The 24,765-nt window shown below is 35.2% G+C and overlaps 1 protein-coding gene across 1 annotated transcript; it reads left to right on the plus strand.

Annotated features, from left to right (window-relative positions):
- Positions 1–22,328: 22,328 nt before the first annotated feature.
- On the plus strand, positions 22,329–23,748 carry LOC131681201 (segmentation protein fushi tarazu). Its single transcript, XM_058961909.1, has 2 exons — positions 22,329–23,292; positions 23,387–23,748. The coding sequence occupies exons 1-2, from the start codon at positions 22,329–22,331 to the stop codon at positions 23,746–23,748; spliced, it is 1,326 nt and encodes a 441-aa protein (XP_058817892.1).
- The last annotated feature ends 1,017 nt before the right edge of the window (positions 23,749–24,765 follow it).

Below are 24,765 nucleotides of genomic sequence, written 5' to 3' on the forward strand. Positions count from 1 at the left end.
CTGCATACATAATAACCCAAAAATTAAACAACTTATTCTATTTCATACGATGCCATAAGAAATCGGTAGCATTTTTCGATTAATCATGTATAAAAACCATGAAGGAACTACCAAAAATAATATAAAAAATGAAAGAAATACATAAAATGCTTTAGTTATAGCTATAAGAATTTTTTTGAATTTTCAATATTTTTTTATTTATTTTTTTTCGATTATAGAGATTTTTACCTTAAGGCCATTCGCCTCTTTGGGTTAGAAAAATCTCTTATGAAAAATTTCTAACCCTATGTGCGGGGTCGGGACTCGAACCCAAGTGCGCTGCCTACAAGGCAATCGATTTACCAACTACGCTACGCCCACCCCTATTTATTTATTAACGTTGAGTAATATTACTAATATAAAAAACAGTTAACAGTTTTGTCATATATATTAGCTCTGATAACTATATTAGAAGTTTTTAAAACATTGAAGTGATTATTTCAGTTGTATAGGAAAAAATTAGCTATACTGTAAAGAAAAAAATCCTCAGTGCAAGCTGGATCAGTTTTTACGTGAAATGGTTGCTAATAAATTTACGTCTCTATCTTTCAGTCGAAATCCATGTTCCAAATTCAATCTACCTGAAGTCAATTTAGCGTCAGTCAATTTATTCAATTTACCAGAAAAGTTTTGTCTTAAATGTAAGTTAAAAGTAATATTTTCATAATCGGTGTTTCTTTTGGATGACATATGCGCGGGGAATAATATACAAATTAATTAATAATAAACTTTCAAATAATCTCGATTCCTAAATCACAGTTTTGTACATTTTTTCAATACTATATAATACTACTTTTGATGTTCCATTTGGAAATATGAAATGAATTTGGAACTATACACCAATCAATTTACATTAAAATGTAGTTTGAACTTGATCAGGTAAGAGCACAAGTGCTATACAGATTTTATTATTCTCCGTTACCTAAAATAAATTATCATCATTAATTTTTATGAGGAGATAATTTATTTTGATATTATCATTGTGCTTAATCTTCATACGTTTTTTCTCGCTCTCGCTGTATTTTGCCTCTCTTGGGCGCACTCCACGATACATGCCATATTATTTCAGGAGGCTTGGACTCGACACCAATTTCGCACTCAATGTTCCGTCCGAGGGTCAATTCTTGTGAGCGTATTTAACAAGTTATCCGTCTTTGGTTCAAGCTACATCGCGCCTCTATTGACCATGGCTATAGGCTCAGCGGGAGAGAATCTCTAGTTGCGATTATAGGGAATCGGCTCAAAGATGGTACATAAAACAATAATTAAGTTATTAATTATGTTAAAATAAACACCAACGCGAAGTCAGCGGTTGGGTTTGAAACAAAACCAGTTTGTTTGGTGCATTGAGCTCTTGGGTAACGGAATCGGAACAGAATGAAGAGACATGCACGATGTAATTTTAAATCGTTTTTTTGTCAGGCATTTTCAAATCGTGAGATTTCAAATCCGACGTCGCTTGATTGACAGCCATGATAAAGGTGTGTTAACTACAGGGGTCTTTCAAAATGAATGAGTCGGAACAGATTTTTTTTTTCTGACGGATGATTGAATAAAAAGGTAACGCAAGAAGATGGAAGCAAAATTCTTCTGAAGAGTAAAAGTGACTGAAACTGTACAGCTCGTTAGCCTTATTCTAGCCGAAACCTAGTTTTCTTTATCTATTGTCCATCATGATTCCCCTGCGCATTGGCACGTTAGTCGAAAATAGAAATAACAAACATATATAGTTACAGTCTAATATATTCAGACACTGACAAATGGGTAGCAATTAATCAATTTTTTGTATTTTTTTGCAGGTTTTATAGATTTTGAACATACAGAGCAGCACTCACTATTAATTAAAAGTTGCTTCGAACCTGACTGCGACTATTGATTTGGATTTAGACCGTTAGATAAAACATTTAGATGCAAATTCATTCCAACTTGAATAAAAGAAAGACTAAACAATGATACTAAAACATTATTTCCTAAATCCAGAAACTGGTTTCTCAAAATAAAATAACCTAAATATTGTTCGCAACCCTTAATTACACTCCATTTCCATGGGGCTTGAAAATTATCATCAACCCTTTCATCCTAACCTTTTTTCTAACGCACATAGGATTCCAAAAGTCACTTAAACGGTTTTGGTCAAGACACATGAAAAACCTGTTTCGATGAATATACATTCAGCTGCTTAATTTTAACCTTCCGATACTCAATTCAATTCTCCTAGAATATTTGTAATAGTCCAATTGCTTGGAAATTGTTGTCGATGATAGTTCAAATTAATAAAAAAAACTCTTTTCTAAAACTCTACAAAGCTCAAAAAATTGTGCACTCTGGGTATAATCCTTATTTAGATGGTTTCTTAACAAGATATAATCATTACAGCGTTTCAAAAAATTGAATTCATTATAAATTATTGGTTGCCATAAAATGGAGAAAATGACATTTTCGAAACGCTGCGGGTAAGATCGACACCCCAAAGGGATAAGAGCGAAACCCCATTTTATATTTATTTTTGTCTAATTTTTTCATTAAAAATGTATTGTGTATGTGTGATAAAGTGTAATTTTGTGTATATGAGTATGTGTGATGCAAATACATGCTTTATGGAGTTTTATCGCGTAGCAAGAGGAAGTGCATTCGAATGCGTGATGTTATGAATAATGTTAAACGCTTTGTTTATATTATGGTATGGTTTTTGTCAAGGAATCTTTTCGAGCTTTATTACCACCTGTGAAGCCATTCTAAGGAGTAAGATCAGTTCTGCAAGCAGAATGTATCCCCTGTTACTAGCATCAGTGGCGGATCCAAAGGAAGGGTCCTAGGGGTCCGAACCCCTTCCGAAAACTTGTTGAGAAGTTTTTAATTAGTTTCAATCTTATATTAGTTTTAAAATTAAAAATCATTTCAAACTAAATTTGACCACCAAAACTGTTTCTCATTAAGTGAGGATTTAATGCATAACGTATTGTACAATGTTCAAAATTTTAGACCCCTCCCGAATTTTTTTTCTGGATCCTCTCCTGAGTTTGAGTCAATCATATGAAAACAATCCCTGTTTTGCGATTTTTTCATGAAAATGATGAAAATCGCTCAACATTTTTCTGTAGAAGCGTCCATGTTTTAATAATCTTCTTTCCAGAACATCTTAAAAATTGAAAATTAAAAAATAATCGCAAAGAAAATGTTGTAGTGCCGAAAGTCCTGAAAAACAGTGTTTGCTATAAATGAAGATTTTGAGGGTATATCAAATTGATCAAACGTGGCTTTGTATTGTTTTTAACCAGACCTACAATCTACAATGAAGTTCTAAGTAATCTACGTGTACTGCCATTTAAAACATTTGAAAATAATTTTGAGATTTTTTGCTATTAGCAGTGAAAGTTGACCATGGAGGTAACCCCAGTACTAGCTGGCGTCCAAAAGGGGCTAACCCCACATTGAGTCTTATGGAAATTCAAGTTTTCTCGATCGTTTTCCGAGGTTTTAAGAAAAAATAGTCTATCGATTCGCAATCAGTAAATTTTATGTTGTAGCCCTCATATCGGTGAACCCGATATAATACTGTTTTTAGTTGGATTGTATTGTACGTTGACGTTTCGGCCCAAATAGTCATTCCTGAAGGTGAGGGTCGCTCACACACTTGCTATGTATGGCTATTTTCTATCTAATATATATTTCTTGCACAAATGTATATTATTGAGCGTATTTTTTGTAAAATTCCAATGAAAGTGCATTTATCACTAAATTTGGTTGAATCATACTAGTTCGGAATTCAGTCGCTAGGACGGCGCTGTTAGTAACTTTTTAATAAAGCTAGATAGAAATATGGTGTCTTCGAGAAAGTTGTAGGTCCTATCATTTTTAACATATCATCTGAACATGCAAACTTTGCAGGTCTTGTATGTTTCGAGATAGATAAGGTTTTAGTTAAAACATTTACTTACAGATTATGATTTCAAAAATGTGCCATATGTCAAAACTTGTAGGACCTACAAAGTTGGTATCTTCAGAAGATGATAGGATCTACAACTTTGCCGTAGACACTATCTTTCTATCTTGTTCCATTAAAAAGTTGAAATGATTAAATAAAGCTCTAAATGTCACACAACAACTTTGCCAAATACACCATAACTCTAAAATGAATGATAAGGAAGGGACATGTAAATTGTGGGTTAACCCCTACTCTAGGTACCTCTAGGTTTCTCCCGAGAGATTGACCATAATAACTCAAAGGAGAAGTTTTATTTCAAAATAATGGAAATAATCGTTCTGAAGGACATCAACAATGTCATTATCGCGGTACCACTGTTGCACATTCTTACTTCACCGAATCTGGCCCAAACTTTTTTTGTTTATTTTCCGTCGGCCTCTGCCCGCACTGAGTGCCGATCACCGACGCCAGAGAGATGACTCTATCATCTGGACCCTAGATATTGACCCATCAACACACGGACTGGGACCAACAGAAAATCTCAACGACCTCGGCTGGGATTGAATCCATACTCAATGGAGTGAGTGGTGGTCACGCTCCCCACTCAACCATCGGCACCGTTGGCCAAAGCTTGTCAGGGCCCCAGTGGGACCTAATACACGTTTTTTCAGACATTCTTTCGATAACTATCCGTTCATATTCTTGGTTGTAATGAAAACCGTAGTCTTACGGTCATAGCTACAGATTTCCTGCCAAATCATGAACTTTTCGGCAATTTTTTTTGAAAATATCGCCTTCTGTCCCGGAAACTATTTAAAGCTAAATTTAACATACGTTTCATCGTTCAAAAGGATGCATTCGTTGGATTTGGTCAGATCCTAATCAAACAGCTTTCATGCCCGCTGTTTTGGCCAGTACTTTTACTTTACATTTTCAGTTTGTATAATATATTTTTTGTATTCCTATCTCACCAAGATTTGTAATGGATTATGGCCCTTAAAGGACGTAAGTTATAGGACAAATATAGAAAAAACAGAAATATACTTTTTCAGAAAAACATAACTATTAAATTCAACGTCAAATCTCCAATCCTTAAAAATTGGAGGTAGCTGAAAGCCTGGCAATTTTCAAACATTCTTCTCCTTCCTTACTAAATCGAAATCAAAGCAACGGATATTCATGGCTCTTCGAAATATTACCTACATGTAAAAACGATCAGCTTCACGCATCTAAGTACCTACTGACCACAGCTAGATAAAAAATGTAGCAATCTCGTAATTTCCCGTAGACTGAAAAAAACTGAAGAAGATTACAAGTAGCAGTCGAAATACCGGTACCTGCTGTTAATAAATTCATATTATAACTTGTATTGACCCTACTCATTTGAATCAATTAGTAAAAGCAGGGTTTCAGGAATCAGAATATATTGGCTCAAATGGCACGTTCCCCGTATGTAGTCGGGAATTTGTGCCTAGTAGGGTTTACTCTTTCTCTTATACGTGTTACTTCAGCACGAATATTGAAAACCTTTCACGCCAGTTTATTGTCGTATTATTTCTTAGAAACGAAGCAAAGATAATGATACCGGTCAGATTGCAAAAATTGTACCTCGTTTTTTCATAGTGTTATTTTGACTGTCTATAAAATAATAAAATAACAACTCTGCATGTTTTTGTGTTTTCACCGGCAGATGACAGTATAGACTTTATAAAAACACCTCATGTTTTCTGGGTTCAGCGCAATGCCATTTTATTTTTTCAATAATAGATGAAAAATTTCGAATTCGAAGTGTTGGACGCCAGCCATACAACCATTTGATGGGAATGGGGCTTATCGAAGCTTGAAAAATGATATCCACGACTTAAGCGAATCCAATCTGCAGATCCGAATTTCTATGTGTAATTCTCTTCTTTCTCAATACGAAATTGAACCTTTGTTGAAGCAAATAATTACTTGTGTCTGGAAATTGGTCTCAAAATGATGCTCTATAATATAAGATGTGCATTAGTTTCCCACTTTGAAAATAGAAGAAAAATCACTATTTCGATTTCCAACTGCAACCAAGATCATAAGGGTAGTTCAAAATAATCCGGACGTGATTTGGCCAAAAAGTTCACAGCGGCGCACACTACATTTGGCGAATTGGTATTTGAGAAGGTTTTCAGTCGTATCATGCCAGCAAACAGCCCAACAGGACGCTGAAACATAGCATGGTAGCCAAAAACCATCATAGTAATCTGTACGAACACGTTTGTTTTATTTTCTCTCTCGTATTTTGTATATACTACTAGTCAATGTTCCATATTCGCAAGTTTGCCGATATAACGATTAAATTTATTTCATACTAGACCATCTCCAATGAGCATATTTAGTTTTTCAAATAGATGTTAGAATACTAACTAACATTCAGTTAGTTACATCGAAATTATGCATAACGTCTGTGAGCTAAGAATAACCTTATGGGTGAAGTTACCAATAAACATCAAAATATAATAAAGTATGCGAGTACCAATCATAATTGCTGTCTTTTTAATGTCTGTGCAATTATCATATCCCGCTTATATCAACTACTCATCAGTTTTACCAACAATATGAGAAAAAAAATGAACATGTAACATAACGACAGCATGAACATGAAAAGCAAAACACTGTTCTGTCAATGATAAAGGCTTTCAAAAGCAGGTTGAGCATAAAAATTCACACTTGTTAACATGCATATCACAAGAAAATGAAAGAAGGCGAAGCTATCGGAAAAAGTCATTATCACTATTTAGTCTCCCAAAGCCTTTTGCAAGCTTCCATCACACCAAAACCATGGTCGCCCTCTTTAATCATAAAAGCACATTCACTAAGCCATCGGAGAATCGATTGCGTTGCGTGTGTATAATTATTCTCAGAACTGTAATGGAGTAAATTATGTGGGGCTGCAATTTTACCCTATTTTACTGTATGCTACCTTACTGAACCTTAACCGAAAACGTTCTTGTTCGTTCAGAATTGATGATGCAAAATATTAGAGTGTGCGCGATTCATGCATGATTCTTATTATATTTGATATGGAAGTAAATATGAGAAACATAATACAAAATTTCCGATGCGTGCATTTGGCTCAAGTATAAGAGTAGATTGTTGGTCGTGCTATTTTCTGTACACAGCAATTTTCGTCTCACATGATGATTGCCTTTATGATAATGTTCAATATATTTTAAAATCAATGCAACAATCAGCTCCCTAGCAATCCTAATTTTCATAGTTTATTTCACGTCAAGTGACGTCGTTACATTCATCAACTAGTACAAGTAGTGGCATTACTTTACTAATGAATAATCAATTTCTGATATTTGCCAATATCGCCTTCTTGAAGTATTGGAAGAACGAACATCAGCAAACCGACTTGACACTCTATTTTCAAATTCGCCGCGTCGACGATTGCATGTAGAAATAGTAAGCACATCGGCTTGACGCCGGCGCGACACCGACCTTTACCTGAAATCGGCGGCGCACACCTCTATCTATATGAGAAAGGCAAAAAATATTATATGAATGAAAAAAAATCTTTTTTTTAATCAGAAATCTGAGCATTTTTGCAAAACAAAATTTATTTTTAAAGAATCGGACAGCTTTGGTTTTGAAACCTTTCATAGTGTGCTCAAACTGAAATTTCCATATATTCGATCACTTTGAAAAAAATATGAATTTTCATACAAAACGTGTGAAAAAATACATGTATTCTCCATATAAAACTATAATCGCTTTGGGGCACGTGTTAAAATGGCTCAATTTCGCTCAACTTTTGCCGCAATTTTTTGATACCTTGATTCATTTTTTGGACGGTGATGAACAAAATCTCTACATCGCAAAATGAACTGCCACCCTAATACATACATCTAAACTTTAGCTTAATTTGTTTTTTTTGACCTCCGTGTAACACCTCAGTGGGACATTTTTCCAAGATACAATTTTGTATGAAGATAATATGATTTAAATTGCGTCACATATTCACATTAGGACAAACTTGTTACCAATGTACTACTAGAACTAGGCTTGAATTCTTCTTTATTTCACGTTCAATTTTTCATTAAATGTACAAACTAAGTGTCGATTTACAAGCACGTCTCTCGAGTAATTGTAGTAGTATGTATTAAACGGATGATCACAGTCAACCAATGATTAGATCAGTGTGCATATTTTCAATATCGGATTGCGTTTTTTTTTCCAATTTCGTTATAATTTTGTTTAAATCAAGTAGTGTTTCGTATGAAAACTCGCTATTTCTGGACTGGAAATACGTAAATAAAATACGGAAATACGGGCCGATTTCTTCACCCTCGCTTAACTTTTAAACCAGGTTCACCAGTACGTTTAAACCTGGCTCAAACTCTAAGCGAGGGTGAAGAAATGGTCCCTAAAACACAAAACCGAATAAAGCCAATGCAAAAGGAAGTCAAAAGACATGTTGTTAACGTTAAACGATAATGCTATTTTTTGAATAGCATAATCGTGCACGAACAATTTTTTGCATTGCTTTAGCAGTTCATACAACTTTTTATTGAAATTTTTTTTAAACTTTTTAAACTGAGTGATGAGTCAGAGAACGTTTACTCGAACCATCGTTATAAAAAAGCTTGTTGCACGGCCAATTTCTGTGCCTAGTATACATCGCTGATGCACAAAACAAGTCTTGTACTGCATCGAAATCTTGGTATTGGGTAGTGTAATACAATTGCAATAACTATTGATGGTTTCTTCAACCACATAGTTCGAACTCCAATATTAATTTTGAATCTTGTATACAGGTGCCAAGAATAATAACAATATACTTGAAATTTTTCAAAATTATATTGAACAAAGCAAGCCAAGAAATCGTAGTTTGCATAAATGAGAAAGACACAATTGCCCCATTAGCTGGATTAAAATGGATTTTTGTTGTTGCGCTAGAGTTGCTCTTACACAAATTAAAATTTTAGGAAAAAAAGAATTTTTATTTTCGTTTCAGTCATCCGCACAACTTCAGCATGCGGTAACCAAAACCCGTGAAATTGACAGGTGAATCAACTGAAGCATCACCCACTACACTGAACTTATAATTAAACTTAAAATTTCAATCGCATAACGTTTTACGTTCACTCGACTACAAAAACGACTTTTATTAAAGCTATTCCAATGTTCCTCTCGATATGACATTGGCTAAGATTGATTCGACATATATTCTACATTAATCCAAAGTTGTCCCAATACTGGACCTACATTCCTGCAATGTTGGCTCGATATTGGTTCTAATTCGAACCCTACATTGGTCTAACATTGGATTTGACGCGCACACGCCTGCATTACATTCGCATAAAATCACTTGTGGATCGTTTGTGCAAATGGTGCAAATTTAATCATAGTATATGGAGTATTTCAAACTAGGGACTGCCCTTCCAATGCTCGTTCTCAGTGTAGACCGTTTCCAATATCAATTTATGGTCTTGTCAATTATGGTCTTGTCAAACTGCAAATTATGGTCTAGTCTGCAAATGACGTGAAAACCCAAGATGATACCAGAAAAGGTACTTACATATGTAAAGCGAGAGTTTTGGTTTTACTGATTGGCAGCATCGACATGATGTAAATACTGCATATCTGCTTTAACAAAACACGAAAACAAAAATAATTGAAACAATTTGATCTGAATATAAAAAGATAGCAATTTCTAGTTTACTGAGCTTTTCAGAAAGTTTGGCGCTAACAATCTTATTATAGATATACATACACCTTACCAAGATTATCTTGAATCTGTCAAATCTGCGACGCTTCGCATTCTCGTGCGGATACGCTCTTCTTCCCTTTAAGCGAAGACTGCATATCAAGTAGACTGGCGACTCTGTCAAGAAACTGGAGACAGTAACAGCAACGCCACTTGCGGGTAAAGGTGGTACTTCCCATAGCGATGCGCACTCATATACACTTTTACATTAAGCTTCCTACCTTCCACCAATAGAGGCACTGTAACCTCAGTCGCTTCTCGTTTGTGTGGGGGAAGGAAAGAGATATCAGTCTTCTTAATATGTAGTTTTCGCTTTAATGTAGACCCTCGATTTCAAACCTCCAGACCAGGCTCCTGCTTGGCGGGCATTTTTTCCTAGCCAAAATCTGCCTTTGTTAAAATCAAAACAACCCAATACAATAGCATGGGTGACATGGGGGTAGAAGTGGGTAGGCCCATAATATGTTGTTGTCAAAGACTTTATATGCCCATAGCGGACACCTGCACGAGGCATATACATATGTGGTTGATTTCAATTTTGGGTTTCTTCCTAAGTTTTGAGTGTGTAATTACCCACTCAGTTATTGTCAAGTACCCTCGTCGTCCAACGACCCAAAAAGAATTGATATTTTCCAGCAAATAGGGTTGCCACCTCGGGAGAGACGTTGACCCGGAGATTTTTACTGACCTGAGAGTGGAGGACTTTGAACCAAAGCAAATAAAAAGTAGAATCAAAGCGATTGCACGACATTTTAGACTTTAAGTTATTTGTACACGAGGCGACAGGACACACGTTCCAAAAAATATTCACTATGGATTTTGTTCTATCGCGTAAAAAACCTAAGTGTACATTATGCTATATTTCACCCTAAGGAGGAAAATTTGGTAAAAACCAAAATTTCTCACTAGGGTGAAAATTTGTTGGTAAAACCAGTCTTTGTACTTGAGGGCACAAATGCTTATTTCATACTCAGTTGCGTTTTGGGCTTCGCCTCATCAGAAACCGACACTAACTTATTGTCGGAATAGATTAGCGCCGGCTTGACGCAAATCCTTTAAAGCTAAAACACACTTTGTGTTTCAATCAAATACTAAGTGTACATACTTTTTCATTCCTTCTGTAATTTGTCATGAAATTTAATCCTGGTTGATTGGAAAATTATCAAAACTACCTCACAATCACCGTATAGTGATCTCGTCTATATCGTCAAAATGAAGCTGTAAATTTCTCAAGTTTGTTAACGATTTTGTTGGTTTTATTAGTGTACAGTTTCTCTTCTCCGGCTAAGCGCAAAGAATACAAAAGCACCAGCCATTCTCGCTGCGGAGGATAAGTTGAACGAGCATTGCTCTGATCCACAACTATCAGAAGAAGGAGAAGTACTTTGTGGTCTCGGTAATTCGTCACCAGACGTTCCAACAAAGGGGCAAAACTTACCCCCATAGCCAACAGTTGGGGGTCGTTGCAAGAGCAGCAACAACACCGGAAGCACTCGTTTTATGTTTACTTAGCCATTCAGATTAAAACAAACCTGCTATCCCTTGATGCAGCTGCAGATAGGCACCACCAACAACGAAGTGATTTCGTAAAATTGCAGGAAAATAACTTCTGAGCGACTCAGTGTACGCAAAATTTTAATTGTAACATATAGCGAAATATTATTTTCCTTAATCTGTAAAAAAATTTGATTTGTTTTTCATTTTCGTTGTTTTGCGACGAAATCATAAATATTTGGTGGACCCGTTTGAACCAGAAAAATAGTACATGCACCACACTTACACTTTTTGAACATTTAGAAAAGAATCAATTAAATTCAAAAAAGTTTAAATCATCGATTTTTCAACCAAACCCGGGGAAATTGATGTAAAACCCGGAGGCCCGGAGATCGCTCCCGAAAACCGGAGGCTCCGGGTCAAACCCGGAGGGGTGGCAATCCTACCAGCAAACCTATTCTGAAATCAGTGCAGTATCATTCAATAAGGGAAATAACAGCGTACTATTCAATGCTTGTGTTGAATTGAGTCTTGCTCATAACGGGAGGAATTTTAGGTACAATTTTAGGTACAAAAGATTTGAAAAAGCTGCGTTGACCGTTATATGAAATTCCAATTAAGTAGGCGAATCCAATTGGAAATGTGCCTTAAGGAGCTTTTATGTATGCTTTACTCGATATTTTGCACATGAACAGCGTTACCCGTAACAAGGGATAAAGCTAGCGGTTCTGAAGCGCGCCTTGTGCTATTGCATGGCAGATGTCAGTAGTATGCAATTTTCGAGTTTCATCGCGACCGAAAGAGGGATTTTGCAAAACTGATTGCGTTCTACACGACAAAAAAATTTCCGCAATCTAATAATTAAACAGTGTACATTATAGATAAGGAAATTATACAACCGATAAAAAATCGAGTAAAACATAAAGACACATTTACGAAGATGTTATTTTAAAATGTAACGCATTGGAACTATTATTATTACCATCATTGGATCATCTGCAGTTTTAACTTGGCAAGTTAAACAAAATAAGATATATCTGCAATTCATCAAATCATACTGGTGTATTAATAATGACTTGGAAAGAGTATGTATCTTTTATAATGCATAGGTTAGTATTGAAATACAATAAACAGGATAGTACATGATTTAGGTAACTGATATTAAAGCGCGATACAGTTCCGTCAAGCAGCGAATGACCATTCAGAACTTTTATCTAAATATAGTTTAGTTTCAAAATTAACAAAAACCTTTGAATAAGTGTGTGCCACATTGTTAATAAAACGGTTACTCGCTTGCGTTTGTGTCGTGCCTGGCACATGTGACTGTTTATTCATAGTTCAAACGAATCGTCTTCCACAGCCACATGCTACAGATTCCGTCTTTTTTACTAACACAATCAAATTGTGATACGAAATAATTAAATTGTAGATTTTTTCAAAGACGAATTTGTATTTTCTACGGCCCATATAGTTTCAATGTCGCATAACTGTCGCCACATAATTTTATTCGCGGTAGTTTTTTTCATTTGCTGTTGATTCTACTGAATGTTCTCGGTATTTGTTGGTCGGCCTGTTTAATTTTAATTCTATTTTAAAGGCAGCAGCTGAGCACGATCAGGTCGATGAGAGTGCTGTACTTCTAAGCAGGTTCCATTCGCCAGGCATTGACAATAACATGTTTAAGTCGATTTTTTTCTTTATAATATTCAAAGGTATTTAATACCCTAACGAAAAGTGTAGGTCAGCATTATCACCGAAAAAAGTTCTAACACCCGAATGTACAACAAGATTTAGTAGAAATGGTATGTGCACTTAGATTTCCTTTTGGAAGCCAAAAAATCACACTACTTTTTGCTACCTTTGTATGTTTATTTCTCTAATCATGGTAATAAAACGAGTCATGAATATGCTGCCTCTGGGTAGGACCCTTTTCACTATTCGTCGTTTTCTGTTTCCTTGGACTTTCATATAACCGCTATGCGAAACGTACTGTTTCGTAGGATAAGCGTGTTTCTGTCGGCACGGCTTACTGTTCCTGAAAGGACAATAATCGTAAAATTAAAATTTTTGAAAATAAACACAGTGAGAAATCAATACTCATTCAGAGCCGAATTTAGCGTCGGAGATTTAAACAACAACAAATTTTCAACCTGAGTACGGACCTTTTTCGTAACTTCAATACACTTCCTTTGATCTTGCCTTTCTTTTCAATTTACCGATGCTTCACTAACGGATATGCTGTGCTCGAGTACACGAAAGGTACTAGCTTCGGATATCCTAGAGATGTAGTGAAAGGCCGAAATTATGACTTCTAATAACAATAAACAGATAAAGCAATAAACTCGTAAAGCAATTGGGTAAACTACAATATCTCATACTTCTGCTCATCCATAGGGAAAATTTCTTTCAAATATAGAAGTTAAAATCGAAGCTTTTATGTTTTTATTGCGAGAAATTCTTGGAGAAAATTTAAAAATTGAGGATGCATTCGAAATTGGATATTTGTGAACTCTAGTAGGATTGAAACGACCAAGCAACTTTTGCTGCAAAATGACTTGTGATCGTAATGGTTAAAATATATTTAATTCGATATACACGAAAATCGAAGAGATAAAAATATTAGCGGTTGAAAAATTTCTGACTACTTTACTACCCATGATCGCATATTTGCCCGTTTTCTATGGGATTTCCTATCTTTATGGGACTGATATGCGATCATAGGCAGTTTACTAGTATTAAATATATTTCATTTTTTGTTTGATTGTCTAATGCATTCACGTTAACTGTCAATCAAGTTCTTGTTTTTTCAGCAGGTTACCCTTAAAACATATTTCAGTTTTAATTTGTTCTTGCTCAAGTTACAATTGAAGTTAAAATGAATCAATCAATCCAGAATCGTGTGCATCCATAATTGTTCTCAAGGATTCCTGCCAATAAAATTGTTCTGGTCTTATGCTTTGACTTTCTTCGTCCGTACTATGAAGTAGCGTATAGGGTGGGCATGTCGTCGGAAGCCATACCCAGCTCAAGGACAGCAGAAACATTTCAATCTCATGTCTTTATAGCCATCGATGGATTTCGAAGAGAACAGCAGGATAGCAAAACGCTCTGCAACCGTTAATAGTGTTAATTTGTTTGACCTTGAATAGCAAGGCTCTATTTTAATAGCAGTCACACGAACGAAGTGAGGTCGTATTTGAAAGTGTGGCAAACACGTTTGCAAGTAAGCTATATTACGATCGTTTCAGTTCGGTTTTGGGAAGCAATGTTTTATACTGCTCTATTATTGAATTCAAAATTTCCATCATTTGCAAACCTCAAAGCGACGATTATCCTTTTTAGTGACTATAGGTTTGATTTAAATTCAATCAAGTTTATCTCGTAAAAAATCTAACATTCTTGCTCACTTGTATCTATTGTACCTAATATTTGTGCGATGACAATTACAAAAAACGAGGAAAAGGTATTGGGGTTTTACTTCAACATTTGGTAAAATGAACATGTTAAGCAAAGTCATTATATTCTAACCAATTAGGGTTTGAGATACCAAAATCATTTTATGGGTTTCATATTAGACTTATTTTAAACGCAATAAGTGATAATATCTTGACATCCGATCCGGATCCAGGGGGAGGATCCTGGGGGTCCGGACCCCCTCCCCCCGATTTTTTTAACTTCTTGAGAAATTTTAAAATAGTTCATGTTTTAAATTCGTTCTAAACTCAAAATCATTCCAAACCAGATACGACCACCAAAACTGATTTTAATTAAATGAGGCTATTACATATCACGTATTGTACAATGAACATTTTAAAATCGAAATTTCGGACCCCATCCGAATTTTTTTCTGGATCCGCTCCTGCTTGATATAAACATATTGTTTTAAGGTTCAAGTTACCGTTTTTAAGCATGTGTTAGAATTGAACGCTTGGTAGTGTGCGTAGGAAAATTTGTGTTCAGCTTTGCCACCGGATTAACCATATAAACCTTTTTAAAACTCTAAAAGAATAATATCAGTCGATTTATTAGATCATCACGATTCAATTCATGCAAAATACCTGTTGGAAAAACCATCGGCTTAGCTGGATGGTGCTTTTGAAAAAGTGGCTGTGGTTTTTTCATTGCGCAGTTGTGTTGCGTACCCCCGCTCGGTGTGGTAGTGTGATAAAAAATCACAGCCACTTTTTCAAAAGCACCATCCAGCTAAGCTGATGGTTTTTCCAGCAGGTATTTTGCATGAATTGAATCCTGATGATCTAATAAATCGACTGATATTCTTCTTTTAGAGTTTTGAAAAGGTATAAATGGATAATCTGGTGGCAAAGCTGAACACAATTTTTCTTACGCATACTACCAAGCCTTGAGGTAACTTGAGCCTTAAAATTGCTTTTAATTTTAAAAGTGTCCAATCATGAGATACGTTTATAGCGTGTAGATGAAATAAATAAAGGGTGACCGACCTGTAAGGTTAAATACCCAAATAAACAAACAAACGAACAAAACAAATGTGTGGTGATGGTAATATGAGCATCTTTCTGCTATTACTTTGGATGTTATAATACTTAACAAAAAACATTTTTCCACTTCTATATTTCTGCAAATAATTTAGATTAGGACCTAAGTAACAATGAGAGATAATTTTTGTGGCCTTTCTCTTCTGTTCATTACTCGGTCCGACGAACATTTACTACTCAACTCTTTGCATACTATTCTAGTAAAAACCGTCGAAATTCGATATGTACTGGAAAATTAGTGCAAAGTGTTATAGAAACATCATAATAATCGAAAGAGAAAGTAAATAATGTTACTGACTCGCTAATCTAAACATTCTCCAGATTTATTTTAAAAAACATTTATAACATTTTACCACTAAACACTGTTATGAGTTCACTTAATAGTTTCTTGTGCTCAGTTTCATTCAGTTTTTTTTATATTTTTTACTTGTTATAAGATTCGTTTAGTACCTTTTCTATATATTTTTCTTATAACTATCATCTCTTAAGAATCATCTCTTAATATAGAAAATTTAAGATTTTTGTTTTCGTTTATCTGCGAGAAGATAATATTTCAAAGGTTTTCATCATTACTGGCTCCCGCTCCGTTTTGAGAGACGTCACAACCGGAACGTCGAAGCATCCTTTCGTACAGACTATCGAGACCCACAGAGACTCATTAGTCACACTAAGCTGGGTGCTGGGCCATATCGGCATCTGAGGCAACACTGACGTCGACCGTTTTGCCCTATCAGGCAAGCGAGCCCGAACCCGCCTCCCAGCCGAGACCCCAACCACGGACATCGACAGAGAATTCAACACAAATCTGCAGGACCGCTTCACGAACCACTGGCGGAAAACCCAAGGCCACATGCACGACCCAATGTGACTAAAACACAAACAAACGAAGGCGGGCTTTCCCCACACTCCCGGAGCGGTTGGGAGGTTCCCGCGGCCCACCGCGATCAAGCACAACCCGTCTTCACCAAAGTTAACGAACGCAGTACCCCCCGCCACACTCTCCGGTGTGGTGGGCAGGCTTGCACCAACCCTCAATCAGCTCAAGGCACCTTTACCAAATACAGACTCCTATAACGACATCCGAACGGCTATCGCCAATTACCACCGATGGGCCCTCTCCAGTCCAGGAGAAAATAACTGGCCAATAACCGGAGCATACTATTTTCTAGTATCATACAAAATCCTGGTATTAATAGACCTCATTGAAGTATTAAGCAGGTATTAAAGAAACATCCTTCAATACCTGCTTAGTACCTCAATGAGGTATAATATTATATTTTAGTATTATTTCAGTGATTTTTTGCAAATACCACATCAATATTGTATTGAATACCTCCAAATTTGTTCTATATATATATATATATATATATATATATATATATATATATATATATATATATATATATATATATATATATATATATATATATATATATATATATATATATATATATATATATATATATATATATATATATATATATATATATATATATATATATATATATATATATATATATATATATTTAATATATATATATATATATATATATATATATATATATATATATATATATATATATATATATATATATATATATATATATATATATATATATATATATATATATATATATATATATATATATATATATATATATATATATATATATATATATATATATATATATATATATATATATGGAGTAAACGAAAGTTTTAGTGCTTAGTATTTTAGTTTTAGTGTTCATATGAATCTGTAAAGCAAATGCTATCAAATCTCGGTTTGACCATTTGTCGCGAGCTGCCTCTTGAATACAAAAACAAATATTCAAAAAACGACTATAACACTCATAAGGCCATGCAAAAATTAAATCACACATTTAAGGGTAAAGGGAGGAAGTATGAAGCATTCTTCATAGTAAGGAGGGGAAGGGGGAGCTTTAACATAGCGTATAAACTAGAAAAGGAATCAAACATTTCATTCTATTTTCAAATCCTAAATCTTTTAGTTTGGATTGAAATATTGTCGTTTTTTCCGCGTCATATATTTTTGTCTCTAGAAATGAAGACAACGTATCAAACATTTTAATAAAATTCAGAGATGTTGCCAACAGTCTACCCTTTCATGCAACGTGTTCTATTTTGCAAGATCTACCAAAATCAAAGCGGTAAAAAAATGAAAACTGAAAACACCGTCAACTAGCCCCGGTCTCTCCTACGTTTTGGCATGCAAGAGGCAGCATGCGCGACAAATGGTTATACTGGGATATGTTATTTCATACCAAAAAGATGCTTTTTTGGCACCAAAACTTTCGATATCTCCGCAGATATAAGGGATAGAAATAAACCTGAATCACAAAATTTTTTATGCCGGACGAATCTTAGAACATTTTAAAATTCTAAAAAATTACAAAGAAAAGTTATTTTGAATAAAGTGATTTTCAGGAATGTGTCATAGAAAACTCCACAAAAGTCTATTAAACAAACAGATAGACTCATGATCTCTTTAGCAAAGTTGTGCCTTATTATATTCCTACAAAATTAAACTTAAACAAACAAAAGGAAATGGAAGCACATATTTAAAAGGTGGTGCACTGTGGAATGGAAACACTTAAACTTGACCATGTCAAGAGAGATCGAATCGACCGGTTGTCACGGTAAAGATAGATACGTCTACCTTTTTTTATTACCACATGTTAGTGAACTCGGATGATTCGTAGTTACTCTGCCTAAGCTCGACCCTCATTAACAGAAGACAAAGATTAAGCCCGTACGATATTAAGCCTGTTCTAATGACCCTGCCACTTCTAGTTTTCCGATCTGTTTACTTCACATCCTTGCTCTCACTTGAGTACTATGGCTCTAAGTTTCATAACTTTCCCTACCTAGTAATCTCTAGCTAATTGAATGTCGTTAAAATGTAAAAAAAGAAAATGTGACTAACATAGTCGAAATAAAAAAGGAAAAATTATAACTGTTTCTTGGTTAAATCGATTTTACACAAAAATGATAACGATTTATCTATTGAAAAATGAACCGATGCATACGGAGTTATTCTTAATTCTTAAAGCCGACTTGCGATAACCGTACAGATTCCGATAACTGATCGGAGCAACAATTTACCTGGTATGTCATGCACATGGTGCACTAGTGAAAATTTGATTCAAAGTACAGCTTATTCATTTTATACGATTATATCACAGAGAAAAGATGCCCATCTCGATCGTTAACGGCCTATTCAAAGGTAATTGAGATATCTGCACCAGGTTGACTTATTTTCAAATTTATTAAAACTAGTTTGCAAATTTTGGGGTGGGCTGAGCTAAGAGAAAAATTTTCAGAATCGAGTTTGTGTCGCTTAACACGAAAACAATACCCTTTTTCCTTTTTAAAAAAGCATTTGGTAATCTTCACATTTATTCGGCAATAATTCGTAAAATAAAATCTGATGAAATAGACTCATAGTTCGAATGGTAATGATCTACCCTTTCAAAAATAATCTACCCTTTCCAAAAATGTGTAACGGTAGATCAAAAAAGAAATTTATTAAGGTTTCAAGCGACTAAGCTGTAACAAGTATAATTTATGAACATTCTTATTTTTTAATTTAAACTGCGGTCGCTTGTAATCCTACATGTGATTTTATATTATTGGGAAGAGAATATGCTTGAACAGTTTATTGATCGTATTTATCGAGCAATTTTCACATGAGGTATTGACCATGATATTGCGTGTGTGGCCCAGTAAGCCTTGGGCTAACTAGAAAAGAGATAATTGCTCTAATACTGTATATGGCTTTTCCTGACTATTTTTACAAATTGTTTTATCTTCGATCGCTTACCATGAGTTAGAACATTTTTTCATAATATACAAACGTATTAAAAATAATTAACTTTCCTTATATTAAATGATTTTTGAAAAAAATCGCAATAGTTCGCAAATGTTTTCGTGTTGCGAAAAACATCTACTAATGAAATTTCGTTTCGTTTCGTATCTTAAGAGAATACGGAAGAGTTATTCATTTCGTTTCGTACCGCAAGACCAGAATCGCGTGTCGCTCACCCTTTTTACTATGTTTTCATAGTAAGATCACTTACACTCTGATTTATTAGGCCCTACATGCCCACATCAATGGTTGTTCTTTAGACATATCTTAACAAGTAAAAAATTTTTTGAAAACTGGATTTAAGAAAATGTAGTAAATATCGTTTTATAATTCGATATGCTCCATACATGTAGTATTCATATTTCCAAGAAAGTTGTATGGTATTTCCAACAATTTTGCTTAAGACACGAATTCTTTTATTGTTTTTTAAAGTAAATTCTCCATTATTACTTCTAGGGGAATTAATTACTAAAATTATGATATCAAAAGTTGTGCTGTTGATGGAAAACTTCTTCGAAGTTTTGAAACCTTCAAAGATGACGGCTTTGGAATTGTCATTTTGACCGTAAGAAGTTTTTGAATATTTATTTCATGTTAAAAGTGCGAATTCTTTGACTTTATTAACATATTATAAAAGAAAGTTATCTATGGGGATTTGAAAGCTTTATTATTTATTGATTCTTTTTGTTTGTAGACTCGATGTTATATCAAAGTTACATCAAATTCTAGCATTTTCGAGAAATCAACGATTTTTATCAAAACCCCCACCAACCTCATTTCTGGCTACGCCACCGGCTTGCATAGTTTATACCCCCTTATTTCGTATCACCAGCCCAGGGTTAGTCTATGTAAAAATGCAAATAAGAAATGTGTTTAGTAAGAATATTATGTAGCTATGACTGTATTACATACTAAAAAAAATGTATTACATATAATATTTCTTTAGATATTTTTTTAAAATAATGCATCGTGTAGAACTCTATATTATCATTAAATAAATATTTTAGTTGGGATGTATAAAAATCAACTAACAAAGCGCAGCCACGACAGAGAGATGGCGCACGTGCACTCCGTGATTAATGATCATTTTTGCCCTGTTCCTTCATACTTTGGCTCGTAGACAGGATATACCGCTGAAGCTGACCAGGGGCTTGTGCCTACTAGTTTGGTGTACGGAAAAATGTTACATCGATGCATCTGTCGAATTTAGCACGAAGCATTCCGCACACACAAGGGACAGTTCTTGTCTTTTCACATTTACCCTAAAATCAGAACCTCAAATCATTCGATTGATTTTGGTGAACTATGAAAGCTTGGTCAATAGCAGTCGATGCTTAATTTATGACTATCCGATTCACAGCACTCCTTCCTCGGGCTTAACCGAGAGTTTCGCACCGTTTCCGTGAACCATTTGTGTTAGGGGGAGGGTAAAGGTATTGTTTCATGAGACTTCTGCCACCACTGCCACTGTTCATTTTATAGAGCAGTTGACACTATGTTGCGCAGATCGCACAATCTAGCTTTAAAGGAGGGTACAGGAAATTAAGAGGTTTCAAACCATCGAAGCCTCTGGTGCATCGTGCAAGTTAGTTTTGGGAAATTTTCGAACAAACGGGAACTAAAAATGTTATAGTACAATACAGTAATATCTCAATTTGGTCTGCCCACCATTTTTTCTACTCTTGGTTTCATAATTCTTTGACATTTTTATCTGTCTGTAGGTTTAGTATAGAATGCACATTTAAAAAACTTTGTCAAAAACAGTTTGAAAGATAAAAAAAGATTACATGGAGCTGATCAAATCGAAGCATCAATACATAATGTTATAGGCAATAGTGAGCGCGATTGGCTTATTTAATATTTTATCTTGATTAAATACTAAAATAACAATCTTGATGGAATACTAACATAACATAAAATTTTGTATATTACATTAAATGTTAATTCATCATAGAAGTTTTTATTTATAGCTGCAAATGTTAGATGTCACCGCCCTAGTTACCTACCTTCACCTACGATGTATTGAAGTGTGGAACGAGACTTCTGTGTTTAATTCTTAACAGCGAAACATCAGAAAATCGATATGTGATTCCTTAAACTTCCAGAAGCACCGTATTGTGCATCAAGGCTGAGCACATCATTCGAAATTACTCGTTCAACCTTGAGAACTCATCTGCCCACGCTTATCCAAAAGAACTGTTTCCAATGAACAATTGTCAGCTATCACTGTATGTTTACTCATTAACGCTTGTTTATGCTCCCGCTGTTGGCACGCTGTCGGCAAAACATTAAAATATCAGCATACCTAAGACAAGTCGTAAACACTGTACATAGAGGTGCCACGTTCTCAGTCTATGTATAGTGCACCTAGAATTGCAGTTCCCTTTTTCCATGCACCGTTCTCAGCAGATTAGGGTAATAAACAAATATGTTTCAGGAGGGGAATTTTCGCCTTTCTCATTTCCTCCTAATACTGAAAAACCGATGAGCTATGCATGCTGGAGAAAGATGGGACTAATATTTATTGTATTTATTTTGTCCCGGTCGTGTGCCAAAAACTATACCGTCAAAATTTAGCGATCGATTCAGTGTCGGTTGTCATTTCAAATCGAGAAGGGAAGAAGTCAACATACAGTTTTGAATTTAATCGTGTTATACTCTGAAGTTTATAGTTGTACATTGTGTAAAGGAGGACTAAGTGCGAAATATTTTGTGATCATGGCTGCTCACCAACTAGAGTATAGTTCAAACTACTACAACACGTATTACAATTATGGGCAGATTACCCAAGATCAATGTCAGACCGGTTATTCCTATTCACCATCAGATATTCACTATGGTAACAATTCAGCATTGTACGCACATCAAGAAAATATGCAGACCCAAATAAAGCTGAAACAATCGGAGCATCATACGATAGAGGAACCAGCGGCCCCAGCAACGTATTCAAGGCTTAACGAAGCATCATCGGAAAGATACCATCCTTATTGTGCGAATACACAATATTACTCAAACCAATACTACTACCAACAACAGCTCAACAATTATCAGGATTATTATGCTTACCAGCGAGGATATTTGCCTCATAATGGGGACAAATGTTCGCCAAAATCTACCGAGTCTTTCGATCCTTCTTCCTGCAACAATACGACAAATGGATACGCTCAGAATGTCACATATCAGCAAACAAGTGATTTAACAACGAAACCCAGTAAGCTCAAAGGTCAAATTGAATACCCCTTTTACAAACAGTCTGAAACTTTACCAAAGACAAAAGTCAGCGATGATAAAGTGGTTCAGTCTAATAAACGGAAATCAAGCTGTAAAATAGCAAAAGAAGACTCTCCTGCACTGCGAGCCTTGTTAACAAATCCAGCTAAAAAATTGAAGTATACACCGGGTTACAGCTCAACAGATGTTATGGGTTTGATGTCACCAATAAGTGATCGAATGGTGCCAGAAATAGTTCCGCCCTCGCCAAACAAGACCAACGATAGTATCGATAGCATTTTAGAATGTGCCAACAACGGTTTCGAAACCAGCATTCAAAATGACGGCATCAATTATTCGCTGAATCATTATTCTAATCCACCAACAACATCCAGTTATGATGGTGTTAGCACTCCGCCATTATCGCCCAAGGATTCCGATATTGCAGCGTCATCTCCCTCTACCGACAATGGTGTCAATAGCAGAAAGAGCCATCTTTGTGAAGGTTGGTATCATTGATCTACCGTATATTGCCACTTGCTTAACTTGTCTGACTTTTTTTCTAGGAATATCAAAGGAATCAACTAAACGCACACGTCAGTCTTATTCACGATATCAAACATTAGAATTGGAGAAAGAATTTCAATTTAATCGATACCTGCAAAGGAGACGCCGTATTGAAGTAGCTAATGCTTTGAAGCTCACTGAACGTCAAATTAAAATCTGGTTTCAAAATCGTCGTATGAAGGCGAAAAAGGACCTATCGATTTCCAGTCCTGATATTACGTTCGATGAAAGTCATCAAACTACGTATCAGCACCATGAAGCTTCTCACCAATTAGCTTACAATCAAGCCCATACCTTATCACAAGGAAATTTTAGCTGCTACGATATTAACTTAGCACAGAGTAATAATTTTCAATCGTGAGGAGCAACCGAATGATAAAAAGCACAGTTTTAGCCAGAAATCTCTGAATTCGACTGGATGCGCAGTTCAGAGCATTTAAACTATTCTGATGAACAAGTACAAACATGCACGTGATGCCTTAGAAGTAAATCAAATATGTTCCTATTTATAATAATGTCATTTAATGTTACAAAGTAGTATGGATTTCTTGTAAATATGTACATAGTTCTAGAAAGACGCAAAGAATAAAAAATAAAACGATTATCGAAGCTTATACTGCTGACACTGCATGGTGTTCTACTGATTACAACAATCACTCCCACTGGTTTGACAAACCAACTTCCCCTAGCGAGAGGTTTTGTTTGATTTTTTGTTCCAACCGATCCAAGCACTACTGCTGTTTCTGTTTACGTTTTCAACAGAGAAACCAAATTCAAAGCCTAAACGAAAAACCGAAGCAAACAGCATGGGCAGATGGTTTCGATGAAGCTCACACCATGCTCTCGCCACGCTGGAAGGTTAGTACAAGCGAAAATGTAAAAACGACTTATTGCTTCTTGTCGATAATAGAGCAGTTGATTTTAGACAATATCAGAAAATAATTAAAGATTTTGATCCAATTACGAATACACTAGAAGATCTATAACAGTGATTTGGTATCACAATTAAAATGTCTTAGGTGTATTGTTCTCTAGTTATACAAGTGACGGAAAGAGGGAATGAAAAGTCTAAATAACCTTCAACCATTTTAGTGTTGCAAAAATATGACAATCTCATATAGGGTGTTAAGCCCATTTTCACCCTCAGAATATATTGGCTTGATTGGCATGCTCCCCATGTTTTTCGGAAACGCGTTCTATACGCATTCTATCGATTAAACAATTATCGAAATAATGCGACACCCTACCTAATACGGCTAAAACAGGCCCATTACTTGCAAATCAATTCATAAATCTGTACACTCATTTAGCTCCTCCTCCACACAATTCAAACGTTCGAGGGTGCGTAGAAGAATGACTGCATTTTTTTTCTATTTGC

The sequence above is a fragment of the Topomyia yanbarensis genome, chromosome 2 (genome assembly GCF_030247195.1).
Source record: "Topomyia yanbarensis strain Yona2022 chromosome 2, ASM3024719v1, whole genome shotgun sequence".
NCBI lineage: Eukaryota > Metazoa > Arthropoda > Insecta > Diptera > Culicidae > Topomyia > Topomyia yanbarensis.

Excerpts from the sequence above, each read along its gene's own strand:
- LOC131681201 (XM_058961909.1), top strand. The coding sequence starts at position 22,329 with ATGGCTGCTCACCAACTAGAGTATAGTTCAAACTACTACAACACGTAT. Across the intron at positions 23,293-23,386 it reads ATCTCCCTCTACCGACAATG|GAATATCAAAGGAATCAACT; the intron begins GTGTCAATAGCA and ends CTTTTTTTCTAG.